Source organism: Pituophis catenifer, unplaced genomic scaffold, assembly GCF_029215685.1.
Source record: "Pituophis catenifer annectens isolate HBS135680 unplaced genomic scaffold, rPitCat1.0.hap2 SCAF_2, whole genome shotgun sequence".
NCBI lineage: Eukaryota > Metazoa > Chordata > Lepidosauria > Squamata > Colubridae > Pituophis > Pituophis catenifer.
In genome coordinates this window covers 186,423,037-186,440,243 of record NW_027256882.1, presented here as the reverse complement: position 1 = coordinate 186,440,243, position 17,207 = coordinate 186,423,037, and the positions used below count along the sequence as shown (strand labels likewise).

At 44.0% G+C, this 17,207-nt stretch overlaps 1 protein-coding gene across 1 annotated transcript in view; it reads left to right on the top strand.

Annotated features, from left to right (window-relative positions):
- TMEM52B (transmembrane protein 52B) overlaps positions 1-15,328 on the top strand; it is a 35,156-nt gene extending 19,828 nt beyond the window's left edge. The window contains exon 5 of the mRNA XM_070938331.1: positions 14,997-15,328. Coding sequence (XP_070794432.1) covers positions 14,997-15,247 — 251 coding nt within the window. The 3' untranslated portion in view covers positions 15,248-15,328. The remainder of the gene's footprint in view (positions 1-14,996) is intronic.
- The last annotated feature ends 1,879 nt before the right edge of the window (positions 15,329-17,207 follow it).

The window sequence follows — 17,207 nt, the reverse complement described above, 5'->3', positions numbered from 1 at the left end:
GAGGTATTTTAGAGTAAAATCAAACTGTTTAAAATTACTGAGCCCATCGTACCTGTTTTGAGGAGTTTTTTTGGGGTCTTTAGGGCTTCTAGATTTTTATGATCAGTCCAGACGTCAAAAGAGGTCTTAACACCTTCTATGAAGTGTCTCCAGGTTAACAATGCCCAACGAACTGCATAAACCTCTTTCTCCCAAATGGCCCATCTTTGCTCAGTCTCATTCAACTTTTTGGATGTGTAAGCGCATGGTTGTAATTGGTCTTGCTCATTTGTCTGAAGCAGGACTGTTCCTATTGCCACATCGCTGGCATCTGCTTGTATGACAAATGGTTTCTCCGTGTACAATTTTAGAATTGGTTCTGCTGAGAACAGCCATTTAAGTTTTTCAAATACCGTCTGGCATTCCATATTCCAGTTCAACGGTTGCTTCAGTTTAGGGTTGCCCTCCCCCTTCATTTTTAACAGCTTGGTGATGGGGAGGGCAATCTGAGTAAAAACAGGGATAAACTGGCGGTAAAAGTTGGCAAAACCCAGGAAGTTTTGTAACAGTTTACGTATGCATGGAGGTTCCCAATCAAGTACAGCCTGCACTTTTAGAGGATCCATTTCTATGTCCTGGTGTGAAATGCGGTACCCCAAATAGTCAATCTTCTCTTGGTGGAATTCACATTTAGAAAGTTTAGCATAAAGTTTGGCAGAGTGGAGTTTGTTTAAAACCGCCCTGACTAGTTTTACATGTTCTACTTTGGTCTCGGTATAGATTAAAATGTTGTCCAAGTAGACCAGGACCCCCTTATATAAATGCTGATGTAGCACTTCATTTATTAACTGCATAAACACTGCAGGGGCTCCTTGTAACCCAAAGGGGATCACCTTGAATTGGTAGCACCCGAGGGGGGTGTTAAATGCCATTTCCCACTCATTCCCCTCCTTAATTCTGACACGGTAGTAAGCCTCCCTTAAGTCCAGCTTTGAAAAGTTTTTCCCTTTAGCAAGATGCGCTAGCATATCTTTCATAAGGGGGAGAGGGTACATGTCCTCCACACTGATCGCAGTCAGAGTATGAAAATCAACACAGATGTTTTGAACCATCTTTTTTTTCTCTAAATAACACTGGAGCTGCAATTTTTGAATGAACTGCCCCCGGAAATATGTAAGATCTCTGACCTCCGGGTGTTTCGCTGTGCACTGAAGACCCTGTTGTTCCACCAGGCTGGGCTATCAACATAATAATTTTAAATTGGGGTATTTTAAATTTGTGGGGTTTTAAATTGAGCCAAATTTATTTAATTATTTTAAATTTTTAATCGATGTTTTGTCTTGTGTTTTTAAATAGGCTGTACACTGCCCTGAGTCCTTCGGGAGATTATAAATATTATTATTATTATTATTATTATTATTATTATTATTATTATTATTATTATTATTATTATTATTTATTGGTTAATCTTTAGTGAGATTCACAGCCTTTGAGGCTGGTTAATAGCTCAGCAGCTCGAGTCCTAACCAAGGACCTAGGAACTGTTAAGGTATCGTTGGAGGATGTAAGCTGTTCCGAGTAAGGTGGTTTTTTGTAGAGTCAAAATGTTCAAGTCCGGCAAATTTAGAATTTCTAAATAGCGGGGTAGCCCTTTGGGTATTGCTCCGAGGGCTCCAATTACAATCGGGACAACACACGATTTCTTTTTCCACAGTCGCTCAACTTCAATTTGTAAGTCCCGGTACTTTGTGATTTTTTCTTGCTGCTTATCTTCAATTCGTGCATCACCAGGTATTGCAATGTCAATGAACCATACTTTTTTCTTTTCAACTATTGTTATGTCAGGTGTGTTGTGGACCAAGTGCCTGTCAGTCTGAATCCTAAAGTCCCACAAGATCTTGAGTTTCTCATTCTCTAAAACTTTCTCAACCTGATGTTCCCAGTGGTTTTTGCTGTACTCAAATCCAAACTTCTGGCACAATTTCCAGTGAATGATTTTAGCAACACGGTCATGGCGTTGTAGGTAGTCAGTTTGTGAAATTTTGCTGCACCCACTGATCAGGTGGTCAACTGTCTCTTCTTTTTCATTGCAGAGGCGGCATTTGCTGTTGGTGGTAACATGTTGAATTTTTGCCTTCATACAGTTTGTGGCTAGGGCTTGTTCTTGAGCTGCCAAAATAAAGCTTTCAGTTATTATTATTATTATTATTATTATTATTATTATTATTATTATTATTATTATTATTATTATTTATTGGTTAATCTTTAGTGAGATTCACAGCCTTTGAGGCTGGTTAATAGCTCAGCAGCTCGAGTCCTAACCAAGGACCTAGGAACTGTTAAGGTATCGTCGGAGGATGTAAGCTGTTCCGAGTAAGGTGGTTTTTTGTAGAGTCAAAATGTTCAAGTCCGGCAAATTTAGAATTTCTAAATAGCGGGGTAGCCCTTTGGGTATTGCTCCGAGGGCTCCAATTACAATCGGGACAACACACGATTTCTTTTTCCACAGTCGCTCAACTTCAATTTGTAAGTCCCGGTACTTTGTGATTTTTTCTTGCTGCTTATCTTCAATTCGTGCATCACCAGGTATTGCAATGTCAATGAACCATACTTTTTTCTTTTCAACTATTGTTATGTCAGGTGTGTTGTGGACCAAGTGCCTGTCAGTCTGAATCCTAAAGTCCCACAAGATCTTGAGTTTCTCATTCTCTAAAACTTTCTCAACCTGATGTTCCCAGTGGTTTTTGCTGTACTCAAATCCAAACTTCTGGCACAATTTCCAGTGAATGATTTTAGCAACACGGTCATGGCGTTGTAGGTAGTCAGTTTGTGAAATTTTGCTGCACCCACTGATCAGGTGGTCAACTGTCTCTTCTTTTTCATTGCAGAGGCGGCATTTGCTGTTGGTGGTAACATGTTGAATTTTTGCCTTCATACAGTTTGTGGCTAGGGCTTGTTCTTGAGCTGCCAAAATAAAGCTTTCAGTTATTATTATTATTATTATTATTATTATTATTATTATTATTATTATTATTATTATTATTATTTATTGGTTAATCTTTAGTGAGATTCACAGCCTTTGAGGCTGGTTAATAGCTCAGCAGCTCGAGTCCTAACCAAGGACCTAGGAACTGTTAAGGTATCGTCGGAGGATGTAAGCTGTTCCGAGTAAGGTGGTTTTTTGTAGAGTCAAAATGTTCAAGTCCGGCAAATTTAGAATTTCTAAATAGCGGGGTAGCCCTTTGGGTATTGCTCCGAGGGCTCCAATTACAATCGGGACAACACACGATTTCTTTTTCCACAGTCGCTCAACTTCAATTTGTAAGTCCCGGTACTTTGTGATTTTTTCTTGCTGCTTATCTTCAATTCGTGCATCACCAGGTATTGCAATGTCAATGAACCATACTTTTTTCTTTTCAACTATTGTTATGTCAGGTGTGTTGTGGACCAAGTGCCTGTCAGTCTGAATCCTAAAGTCCCACAAGATCTTGAGTTTCTCATTCTCTAAAACTTTCTCAACCTGATGTTCCCAGTGGTTTTTGCTGTACTCAAATCCAAACTTCTGGCACAATTTCCAGTGAATGATTTTAGCAACACGGTCATGGCGTTGTAGGTAGTCAGTTTGTGAAATTTTGCTGCACCCACTGATCAGGTGGTCAACTGTCTCTTCTTTTTCATTGCAGAGGCGGCATTTGCTGTTGGTGGTAACATGTTGAATTTTTGCCTTCATACAGTTTGTGGCTAGGGCTTGTTCTTGAGCTGCCAAAATAAAGCTTTCTGTTTCTTTTTTCAGTACTCCTGATCTTAACCAGTTCCAAGTTAGTTTCTGGTCAGCTTTGCCTTCAATACTTCTCAAGTATTTTTTTTTTTTTTTGATTTATATGCCGCCCTTCTCCAGAGACTCAGGGCGGCTTACAATGTGCTCAGCAATAGCCTTCATACTTTTGTATATTTATACAAAGTCAGCTTATTGCCCCCACAAACTGGGTCCTCATTTAACCTACCTTAGAAAGGATGGAAGGCTGAGTCAACCTTGAGCCTTGGAGTATTGGCCATGCAGAGCTTTGTGTTTCCAATTTTCAGCTCGCTGCTCAATTACTTCTTTCTTATATTCTGCTTTTGTTTTAGTTGTCTTTAAAAGGCCTCCTTTATTTACTTCCTTAATCATTGGTTCTTCACTTTTCTGGATGTAACCATTCAAGCTGCATTTTTCTTCTTCCACAGTCTGCTTTACTTGTAGGAGTCCTCGACCACCCTCTGCTCTTGGTAAATATAATCGGTCAACATCACTTTTAGGGTGCAAGGCATGATTCACTGTCATAAGCTTCCTTGTTTTTCTGTCCAAATTGTCTAACTCCATCTGGGTCCAGTCAATTATTCCTGCAGAGTATCTAATCACAGGTATAGCCCAGGTATTTATGGCTTTTATGATGTTTCCTCCACTCAATTTGGACATTAATATCTTACGAATTCGTCGAATGTACTTGGCTGAAGTTAATTCCTTGACTTTATTATGCATTAAGTCAGAGGCTTCTAAAATCCCCAAGTACTTGTAGCCTTCTTCTGATTTTACTGCCTTTATCATTTCTTCATTCTCTAGTTCTATTCCATCCTCTTCTATGATCTTGCCTGCTTTGGTTGCTATTGTTGCACATTTGTCAATTCCAAACTGCATACCAATGTCTTGGCTGAATTCTTTTGTGTTTTCAATTAATAAATTCAGTTCAGCTTTTGTTTTACCAAACAGCTTCAAATCATCCATGTACATCAAGTGCGAGATTTTCAGTCCTTTCTTTGCAAGTTCGTATCCACAGTTCATCTTCTTCAAAATGATTGTCAGTGGTAGCACTGAGAGTATAAAAAGTAGGGGTGAAAGGGAATCGCCCTGGAAAATGCCTCGTTTAATTTCAACTTCACCCTGTTGTTGTTGTTGTTGTTCTTATTATTATTATTATTATTATTATTATTATTATTATTATTATTATTATTATTATTTTGGTCGGGCTGGCTCAATGAAACGCTACATATGGAGTATTATTAATAGATGAACTCCACAGCCTATTAATTAAATAATTAGCAGTCAACATGGCTTCACCCCAATATGAGCTGCTCAGACCAGTGAGTCCTTCATCATTTGTAAAACTCCATTCTGCCTCTCAACTACACCATTCTCAGCTGCTGGGTATGGATTAGTGCGTCTGTTTTATTCCTAACTGTACCAACTACTTTTGAAAATTTGCTGACATGAATTCTGAACCTCCGTCAGTTTGCACCTAACATACCTGTTGTTTTTAGCTTACCCATTGCTTAAATTTCTGTAGTACCTCTATTTTACTCTTTAGTAAATAGCAGAACCCAAACCTGCTGTAGTCATCTACAATGACCAATGCATACTTTGCTCCTCCCAAACTGGCTTGCATTGGTCCCACCAAATCTGCATTGTTGAGCTCTGATTGTCTGCCTTGTGCTACTTTTGCACACTGGGAATGCCTTGGAATTTGATAATTTACATACTGTACAGTCCAAGTATGCCTTACACCCTTTTAACTTTAAACCTTCTGCAAACTGTTGCAACTTTTGCAAAACCCTGAAGATGACATGGCCAAGCTTTCCATGCAAGAGATGAACACTTGAATCATATTGTGCCACATTCCTAAATGTGGTTGCAACACATGAATATTATCCTCTTTTATGCCCTGTGCACATACATTCCCATTTCTCTTTATGAGACACCTCCCATTTACAAATGTGGTCTCAAATCCTTGCTTATCTAAACTAGAAACACTCAACAAATTATGCTCCATTTCAGGCACACATAATATATCATTAAACTTCTTTTCCAGATATGGAATTTGCACACTGCCTTTTCCAATGACCTTAGCCTTCTGGCCATTTGCCAAGGCTACTGCATCTCCAACAGTGGGATCCAACCTATAAAATAGTTTAGAATTATTAACAATTGTTTGACTAGCCCCACTGTCATGTCTCTGCTATTACAATAGCTAACTTTTGCCACAGCAACTTGTCCATCTGCTGATTTTCTTCCTTGCAAATAGTTTGTCTTGCAAATAGTTTTTTCTTGCAAATAGTTTTTCTTTTGCAAACAGTTTTTCTTCAAATATGTCTTTTCAGCACAGATGAAACACCTCCATTGTTCCTGGTCTTTCTGCTTAGAAAGTCTTTGCTGATTCTGATCTCTTCTGCTTCTATATTTCTCTTTGCAGACATCTTGTCTGTTGCTCTGATCTCTGCAGACAGCCAGTCTGTTACAGTTCGCTCCTTGGGCCCCCACCTCAGGAATTTCTCCTTATGGCTTCTCCTAAAATGGCGTTTCTGCTCCTCAGAAATTAAACAAGGCTTTAAGGCCTCCAAACATAATTACTGCTCTGGTTTGCACTCAAATACTGCAGAAACTATGCCCCATATTTCACCCAGACTGTTTAAAGCCATCAGCACTCTCTGAGATTCAGGAATATGCATTCCATGCTGTTCTAACTCAACAAATGGAGTCTGCATGTGATGCAAATGCTGTTCCACAGATTCTCCTGATTGCAGACGGGCTCTGTATAATTGTTTTGACAATTGCACAATATTGCATGCTGATGTGCACACTTCTTAATTTCAGCCAGAGTTCCTTTGCAGTCTTTAAATTGATAAATTGTTCATCTTCTAAACTTAAGATGATGTAGGCAGTGGTGGGATTCTGCCGGTTCTAGGGGGTTCGGCCGAACCCTTTGTTAAATTGCTGGCTCGCCCCACCCCTTGCCCCGCCCCTCCGCACCACTATTTATTGCCAATAAATAGTGGTGGGCGAGGGGTGGGCGAACCAGCAATTTAACAAAGGGTTTGGTGTTTTTTTGTAATTTTATTGGCCCGTGGAGCTTCAGCATAGGCTAATTAGCCCTTGCTTAGATCGGCTCCCGACTCTCAGCTGATTTGCTCTCAGCTGTTTTGCTCAGGGCTCTGCTGCTTGCTTGCAAAGAGTGCTGATTTTTTTTCCCCTAGCTATGCTGAAAAACGAAACAAAGTAAAGCAGGCTGTTGGCTTTGCTGTTATTGCAACGTGGCAAAATGAGGCAGAGAGAGATTCCTTTTTCTTTTTCTTTTTCCTCACCAAAAAAGGTAGGTGCAAACAATGGGAAATTTAGGGAAAAGAGGAAAGTTCAAGATTCTAAAACACAAAAGAAAAAAAGCTCTATTTAACTAGGGAATTGTAATAATTGAGATACTATTAATTGTATATTGTGTTGAAAGCAGAAATGGTTAAGTTGTGGTTTGGAGGAATATATGGGGGAAATTATTTGGTTTATTATTATTGGTAAATATAATTAATTGATTTGTAAGAAATTGGATTGCATGGAAATAATTGGAATATTCATGTTCATATTGATTAATATACAAAAGAGGTAGTTATATAACTAATTGATTTATATAATGTACCTTCTGTGCATGCCCCAAGATGGCGACGCCCGTTTGATCGCATCTAGGGATGGCTGGCTCGTGGGCTGGTAGGGGTCTTTCAGGGCTGCCATGAACACCGGCAGCCCCTTTCCCAGCTTGAGGAGCTTCTCCCCAGTCTGATGAGGAGTGAGGAGAAGACAGCGCAGGTGGAAGAACGCCGAGGCCGAACGCCGACAGCCCAGCCGCATCAGCTCCGCCGCTTTTCCTTCCTGTTTGGCTGAGGCGGCGGCGGCCAGAGAGTTTGCGGCGGCGGCAGTGATGCCCAGCGAACTCCCCTCTGGCCCTGGATGCCCTGCGAGCTCCCCCTTGGCCCTGGATGCCCTGGATGCCTCTGGAGGTTTCGTTTGGATGTTCCAGGGACGCTAGGGTATGCTGGGAGCTCGGGTGTGGCCGACACCGAGGACGACGCTGTGGCAATGGCGGCTGCTGCGTGGCAACCAGGTCAAGGGCGGTGGTGGCTGATGATGGTGCTGGAGAGCTGTTGGCGTTGGAGGAGAGGAGAGGAACATCAAGCCTCAGTATTGAAATGAAATGGGGAGTTAAACCCCATTGTGCTCAGGGGCTGAAGGACACATGGCTGACATTAAGGGCTTGCGTGGAAAGACCTGGGGTTGGAGAGGCTGGTGGACGGCTCAAGCATTGGGTCGCTATGGATGGCCTCCCCCCCTCCCCCTTTTTTCTGGCCCTGTTATCGGCCTATCGGCCCAATGTGGACTTTCTTACCCCTGAGCTTGGGACCTGGCTCTGTTTCTCATCCTGTCTCCTGGCTGTATGGAAGACAAGGCAGTTACGGGAGGATGGATGGAGCCAGTTCCATACTACGTTCGCCGCGGATGGGATGCTCATCTTCTCAAGGCCAGTAGGGCCAAACCACCGTGAGAGGGTGGTTTTGGACTTTTCTGACTTTTTCCATCTTGCCTTGATTAGGATGGCCAACCACCGTGAGAGGGTGGTTGGATAGTTCCCCCAGCTGGACTGAACGTGAGGACTCCTACCCATTACCGTGAGAGGGTAGTGGTGACTCTTCTGATTAACTTAGTCTTGCTTCCTGGACATTGGAAACCATTATTATAGACCCCTAGGCCATGTCTAGGCCAAATTTGTATTATCACTCTAGTGTTTTTAAATGTATTCTAGGGCAAAGCTTCTTGCGCTGTGAGATTCCCCTCTCTCGCAGGCTTGGCCCTCTATGTTATCGAGGGCCTACCTTAATGACGGATCTTGGGACCCCGAGAGATGGCATGTCGCAAAAAGGGGACTGAGGGGTTTTTTAAGGACATTTTTAAATAGATTTTTAAGGGGTTCTGAGGGGTGGGGAGGTTATGTGGGTTTGGGGGAAAAAAAACCACGGGGGTTGGAGACTAGTCTGGCTGCTATTAATGGTGCCATAGGGGGTACGGACTCTGGGGGAAGGGGGACTGTTAGAATGCCCTCTAGTGAGGGCTTCTCCATTAATACGCTGAGTGGGAGGGGCAGGTATGGCGGGAGCAGGGGGCCGTATCATGTGGTGGGGACACGCGCTCGCTATCTTCGAGCGATTGCGTGTCCCAGTCCCCTTAGCTCTTCCCGTTCCCCAGGTTGCTTAGAGTCTCAGGGCCCGAGTCTCCGGCTGATGTTGTGTAATGCCAGGTCCGTAGTAAATAAAGCCCCCCTCATTTGTGATCTTATTCAGGATGGGGGAGCGGACCTGGCAGGTATCACGGAGACCTGGTTGGGCCATGAGGGGGGGGGTTTCCCCTTGTGGAGATGTGCCCATCAGGCTTCCGTGCATTTCATCAGCCGAGAGCTCAGGGCAGGGGCGGGGGGGTGGCGGTCATTCTAAGAGAAGGTCTTGATCCGAGGGAGACCACTGTACCTCAGATAGCCAGATGTGAGTCCCTTTTTGTGAAGTGGGGTCGTGGGTCGCAGATGGGTTTGTTGATCACGTACCTGGCTCCCTGCCACGTGGCAACGACCCTGCCCGAACTCCTCAATGTTATAGCCGAGGTGGCGACTGATACCCCCAGACTTGTGGTCATGGGGGATTTCAACCTGCCATCCATCGGTGAAACATCTGAGGTAGCTCGGGAGTTCATGGCTTCCATGACGGCCATGGACCTGACCCAAGTAATTCACGGCCCTACTCATATGGGGGGACACACTCTGGACTTAGTTTTTATCTCTGGTCAGTGGTTGAGTGGCCTTGATATAGGGGATGTAGATCTTGAACCCTTGTCATGGTCTGACCACTCGCTCCTTCGACTTCACTTTCTGACCGCCGCACCCCGTCGCAGGGAGGCAGAGCCGACCAGGTGGTTCCGCCTCAGGCGCCTGATGGACCCTGATAGGTTCCAGATGGAGCTTGGGCCATTTTCTGAGGCTCTAGCTCATGACTCGGCTGATGACCTGGTGGCCGCCTGGGATAGTGCGGCTGCCGGGGCTTTGGACCGTGAAGCGCTGGAAAAGACGCCTAGAGAGCGGTTGGAGGGCCAGTCGTTCTGAATCTGACTTGACACTGGTAAGGTCTCATATTAAGACCTACCTAGTGGCGATAAAAGCGGCAAAATCTAGCTATTTTGCTGCTCTTATCGCGTCATCAGATAATTGCCCAGCCGCCCTGTTTAGGGTGACCCGCTCCCTTCTCCATCTGGGAGCGCAGGAGGACCCCTTGCAGGGCCAAGCTGAGGATTTTGTACAGTATCTGTATGATAAAATAACTCAGATTCGGGAAGACTTGGCCGCCGACTGGGTTAGTTCAGACGAGATGACTGAGGCAGGCCTTGAGAGTGTTATCTGGGAGGAGTTCGATCCTGTGGCTCCCGAGGACGTGAACAGGATCTTGGGACGGCTGAACGCGACCACATGTTTATTGGACCCGTGTCCCTCCTGGTTGGTGCTGGCTTCCCGGGAGGTTACACGAGGCTGGCTCCAGGGGATTATCAACGCTTCTTTGAGTGAGGGTGTCCTGCCAGCCACCTTGAAAGAGGCGGTGGTGAGGCCTCTCCTCAAGAAGCCATCCCTGGATCTGGCTGTTTTGGCTAACTATCGTCCAGTCTCCAATCTTCGTTTTATTACGAAGGTTGTTGAGAGTGTGGTGGCGCGACAGCTTCCCCAGTACCTGGATGAAGCTGTCTATTTGGATCCGCTCCAGTCCGGCTTCAGACCTGGGTACAGCATGGAAACGGCATTGGTCGCGTTGGTGGATGATCTCTGGAGGGCCCAGGATAGGGGTTATTCCTCTATCCTGGTCCTATTAGACCTCTCAGCGGCTTTTAATACCATCGACCATGGTATCATGTTGCGCCGGCTGGAGGGACTGGGAGTGGGGGGCACCGTTTTGCGGTGGTTCTCCTCCTATCTCTCCAACCGGTCGCAATCCGTGTTGACGGGGGCAGCGGTCGACCCCAATGTGCCTTGTTTGTGGGGTACCACAAGGGTCGGTCCTCTCGCCCCTCCTTCACATTTATGTGAAGCCGCTGGGTGAGATCATCCGTGGTTTTGGGGTGGAGTTCCATCAGTACGCTGATGATACTCAGCTGTACATTTCCACCCCAGACCATCCCAATGATGCCTTGGAAGTGATGTCCCAGTGCCTGGAGGCCGTGCGGGTCTGGATGGGGAGAAACAGGCTTCGACTCAACCCTTCCAAGACGGAGTGGCTGTGGCTGCCGGCGTCCCGGTATAGCCAGCTGACACCATAACTGGTTATTGGGGGCGAATCATTGGCCCCCACGGAGAGGGCCCGCAACTTGGGTGTCATCCTGGATGCACGGCTGTCTTTAGAAGAGCATATGACAGCCGTGGCCAGGGGGGCTTTTTATCAGGTTCGCCTGATACGCCAGTTGCGCCCCTTTCTGGATCGGGACTCCCTACGCACGGTCACTCAAGCACTCGTCACCTCTCGTCTGGACTATTGTAACGCTCTCTACATGGGGCTCCCCTTGGGGTACACCCGGAGGCTCCAACTGGTGCAGAATGCGGCCGCGCGGGGGATTATGGGAGCGACACAGCGCTCCCATGTGACTCCTCTCCTGCGCAAGCTGCATTGGCTTCCGGTGGACTTCCAGGTGCGCTTCAAGGTGTTGGTGACCATCTTTAAAGCGCTCCATGGCTTAGGGCCGGGGTACTTACGGGACCGCCTTCTGCCACCAATAGCCTCCCACCGGCCGGTTCGCTCCCACAGAGAGGGCCTCCTCAGGGTGCCGTCAGCCAGACAATGTCGGCTGGTGACCCCCAGGAGGAGAGCCTTCTCTGTGGTGGCACCTACCCTTTGGAACAATCTACCCCCAGATCTCCGACCTCCGGACTTTTCGTCGGGCCCTAAAAACTTACTTTTTTCAGTTAGCTGGTCTGTCTTGATTTTATAGTTGGTTTTAAAATTTTGATACGGATTTTATATTGACAAGTTTTAAATTACGGGCCAAATTTATGTAATTATTTTAAATCTATTTTTAACTGTAATGTTATGTATAAATGTTTTTATTTTGGCTGTTCACCGCCCTAAGTCCGAAAGGAGAAGGGCGGTATAGAAGTTCGATTAATAAAATAAATAATAAATATTAAAATGTTGAATTTATATTAAACAACTGTAATATTACATCATTAACCAATGTGAGGATGGATATAAAAGTAGATGACAATGGGAAGGGGTATAATATAGAATAGAAGGGAAAAATTGAATTTGATTAAGATTAGAGATGAAGATGAAGGGTAAGATTGGTTTTTTACAAAAATAGATGAGGAATAAATATGGCAAAAAGGAAATATAGAAATTGTAAATTTAATTGAAATGACTAAACACTGTTTAAATTTGTGAACCGGCCAAATACTCTGTTCAAAGAAAATACATTGTATGTTTGTATGTGTGTTTCTAATTATTGTTATTTATTCATATTTGTTCTCTTTTATTCTTTAAAGTTTAACAATTCATTCTTTATCTTAATCTCTTTATATTTGTTTGGGGTTGGCTTTCTTCCCTTTCATCTTTTTTATTGTACAGCAATCTTTCTCCTCAAACCTACCACCTCTCTCTTTTCTTTCCTTCTTACTTTCTCTTCCTCCCCTTCTTCTTCTCCTCCCTACTTCCTCTTCCTTTCTCCTTCTCCTCCTCTCTTCCTCCCTCTCCTACCCTCACTCCTACTCTAATTTCCCTTCCCTTCCTTCATCCCTCTCTATTGCTGTATCCTTTTATGTATATGGACTACTCAGAGGGCTGAAAAAAATATTTCTGACTGGTCCTCGCACTTTTGACCAGGCCTCGAACTTACGACTGTCCTCACATTTTACGTTTTTGCCCTATCTTCTCACCATGGTGAAGAGAAGCAGTTGTGAAATGAGTGACACGGTTGTTAAGAATGCTACAATGGGCATAAATGATGACCAGTCATAAGTGCGAAGACCGGTCAAAAGTGCGAGGACCAGTCAGAAATCACTTTTTTCAGCCCTCTGGGTAGTCCTTTTGTGCATATGGACTACTCAGAGGGCTGAAAAAGTTATTTTTGACTGGTCCTCACACTTTTGACCAGTCCTCGAACTTACGACTGTCTTCACATTTTACGTTTTTTGCCCTATCTTGTCACCATGATGAAGAGAAGTAGTTGTGAAATGAGTGACACGGTTGTTAAGAATGCCGCAACGGGCATAAATGTGAGGATGGTCATAAGTGCGAGGACCGGTCAAAAGTGCGAGGACCAGTCAGAAATGACTTTTCAGCCCTCTGTAGTCCCTATGCAGATAGCCACGCCCACCGGTCACATGACCAGCTAGCCACGCCTACCCGGTCACATGACCAGCTAGCCACGCCCACCCGGTCACATGACCGCCAAGCCACACCCCCAACTAAGCCACGCCCACAGAACCGGTTGTTAAAAAAATTGAATCCCACCACTGGATGTAGGCCATTGCTTTATCATGCAGCCTCTGATCTGCAGCTGCCATTGGCCCCTGGGGTGGATTAACAACAATATCCCAGAGCTCCTTAGCCTTCAGGAAACATTCCATCTTTGCAGCCCAAAAAATATAATTATTCTGTCCCAAACAAGGCAGAAAGCTCTCCTTAAATTCAACAACCATCCTGCAAGCCTTTTCTGCCTTGTCTCTCTGTTAATACAGGCAGTCTCTCAGCTTAATTACAGTTCAGTCTTTCTGTGTCTGGTGTGCTCTGAGCCCATAACCTGTCAGAGTTTGTTGCAGCACACACAATCAGACACACAATTAAATAATTTCAAAAGGGTTCAAATTATATACCCTGTTTTCCCCAAAATAAGACCTCCCCAGATAATAAGCCCAATCAGGCTTTTGAGCGCATGCCCAGACTCCAAACTGTCTCTTATGGCCCCATACAAACAAATACTAAATGAGCCAAGGTGGCGCAGTGATTAGAGTGTTCAAATCTCACTGGCTCAAGGTTGATTCAGCCTTCCATCCTTCCAAGGTGGGTAAAATGAGGAGCCAGATTGTTGGGGGCAATATTCTGACTCTGTAAAACCACTTAGAGAGGGCTGTAAAAGCACTATGAAGTGGTATGTAAGTGCTATTGCTATTGCTACTGTTTCAGTTTCCAAACAGTCCTCAATGGCTGACTTAGTTGCTATGCCTATTCATTGGCTGACCTGTCACCTATTCCAGTCTATGAACATTCATAGTATGCAATACAGTTTTTCACCTCTTTCAATTCCATTTTTTTCTTTCATTATAAAAAAATATTTTCTTTCTGTTGCTTTTGGTTTTGTTTTGTAAGAGTCATTTTCATACTATGAGTAAGTCTGAAATAGTATGGTATTAAGCATGATAGTATAAATTTTTAAACATTTTAATGTATTTTACATAGCATGTTATCTGTAAGGATTGCCTCTCCTTCCAACTTAAGAAAGTAAAAACTCTTGAAACGTATTTTTTCAAAAGGAACTTTTATTTAGCAGAAGTGACAGCAATGGATTCAAAGCAACATATGAATACCCTTAGGCAAGACAAGTAGGATTAAAGCAGTAGAGACCCCTCCCTTTAGCCAGAATGCAGATTTTAGCCAATACACAAGTGTGAAGATGTTTTCTTTACCAGCTGCCCTGAGAACCGGATAAGCATGTATTCCTGTCGCTATCCTCCATTATCCTTTAAAATGAAACAGCTCACATGGCCATCATAAACATTCCCCAAAGTTAAGCACCCTGAGGGATCTCAGGGCGCTTTGGCACCAGGATATAGATTGTTGACACAGGCAATGCTAATAAATTGAATCCAAGGGGCCCCCTTCTCCCAACTGAATGGCAGCGTCACTTATAGGGATCTGACAACATCTATTTTTTAAAGCTATATGGTAACGTATTAGTATTTTGCAGAATTTCAAAAGGATGGTCTCTTCAACAAAGAATTAAAACTGCTTCTCAATTCAGTGAGCACTTTTGTAGAATTCTTTTAATAGTATGGTATATAGTCAATCACTCAATCAACACATGAGAATAATTTCTACCCTTAATCATTACTGGGGTTTTAGTTGTAATGTACTATTAGTTATAATTGGTTGTACTATAGTTGTAATGTTTGTTTTAACCTAAATACTCCTGGTATTTTCCCTTTCAGCCTTCCATTCCATGTTTGGCCCAGGTGCAAGGAGAATACTAGCAGTAGCACATTCCCACAGTGGAGTGCCAGCAGTGCATCACCCTGCTCGAACAGAGCCTCCCCCAATTTATGAGGATGCCATACATATGAATAGATTCACAGTGGCTCGAAGTGGAGAAAGAGTCCCAGATTTGGAGCTGATGCCAGAGGAGAAACAGACAATAGATACTGAGAAAGAAGTCCAGGAAGCACATTCCACAGAGAGCTAAGACTCCCAAGTCAGATGATCAGCAAGTCTTCCAAAGAAACCTTCACATATATATACAGCTACTTTGATTGCTCCTGTTTTACCAGAACCTCATATCATATTTACCAAATCCTCCATTTTTAATACTATAATGCTAAAAATGTGCAAAATAAGAAATAAATTGCATATAACATTCTCATACACATATACATGTGTTAACAACATATATCAAGGAACATGTTTGCAGAAATGTAAAACAGGTTTCTGAAGTACATCTTTTTCTTCTAGATCAGGGGTGTCAAACTCAAGGCCCGGGGGCCAGATCCAGCCTGTGGGGAGCTTAGATCTAGCCTGTAAACAGAGAAGGACTGGCCCATGGTACCACTGCCAGCGAAAATGGGCTTGCAAGAGCCACGGGCAGCCCGCGCGAGCTCTGTTTTTGCTGGCAGAGGGTTGCAGGAGGCTGTTGCAGCTGAAAATGGAGCTCAGGAGCCTGTTTTTGCCCGCAGAGTACTGGGGTCACCACAGATGCCTCTGACACGAGTGACATTGAGCTGGCCACACCCACCCCAGCCACACCCACCCCGGCCCCCTGAGGTCAAACACAACCCTGATGCGGCCCTCAATGTAATTGAGTTTGACACCCGTGTTCTAGATCTACTACTTTCATACCTAAAAGATATCCCAGAGTGCATCACTCACTTTCCGAAACAGTTTTAGGGTTATTACAACCGTTCTCATGCAATGTTTTTATTTTCTTCTCTTTCAACAAATACGTCCATTCAGATTAGTGGGCTTCACACAAACAAAACCACAAAGATTGGAACTCTTATTTATTTTTTATTTATTTATTTATTTATTTATTTATTTATTTATTTATTTATTTATTATTTATTGAATTTCTATACCGCCCTTCTCCCGAAGGACTCAGGGCGGTGAACAGATTAAGATTTCATATACATATAATATTTTTTATATATATATATAAACAGTAAATAATAAATTGAGTCAACTTGGTGTATCTGCTAAGACCTTGACATAGAATTTAGATGTTTATGCTAGCCCTGCTTGTTGAAACAGAAAGGTCTTCAGGGCACATCGGAAAGTGCAAAGATCTGAGATTATTCGTATTCCAGGGGGTATTTTGTTCCAAAGAGTAGGTGCCCCCACAGAGAAGGCTCTCTCCCTTGCAACTACTAGACGACATTGTTTTAATGATGGTACTATGAGTAGGCCTACTCTGTGAGAGCGTATTGGTTGGTAGGAAGTTATCGGTTGCAGCAGGTGGTCTCGTAAGTACTCTGTCAGCGTTCCAAATTATGATCTCTTTCAGCGCTGACATGAAATCAATGAAAGACACAGAAAGACTTGCTTTAATGCTGGGATGAACTTTCACCTAGTTCCTGGCTCTTCAGCAAATAGCGTTACTTGGGCAACAGAGGGAGGGGGGAAATTCCTGTGAAAAGAAGTGCATGGGACGAAGAAATGGATCTGCATGGTGGCCAATGAGACATTGGGGTTGAAGAACGGAAAGGGAGGGGTTTGGAAGGAGGTGCCAATCTTGGCTGCACCAGAGTTCAGGCATGTCGTTTTCTATTCTTAAATAAAGAAAAAAGATTCATTAGAGACTTTGCATTTGAGAATGAAGTTTATTTAAGATAGCAACGAAACCTGACATACTCAGGTCCTAAGCCATGGAGCATTTTAAAGGTAAGAACCAACACCTTGAAGCGCACTCGGAAGGCCACCGGAAGCCAGTGCAGCTCGCGTAGAAGAGGTGTTACATGTGAGCACCATGTTGCTCCCATAATTACTCGCGCAGCCGCATTCTGGACCAGTTGGAGTTTCCGGGTGCACTTCAAGGGGAGCCCCATGTAGAGAGCATTGCAATAGTCCAGGCGGGAAATGACGAGGGCTTGAGTGACTGTGCGTAATGAGTCCCTGTCTAGAAAGGGACGCAATTGGCGAATCAGGCGAACCTG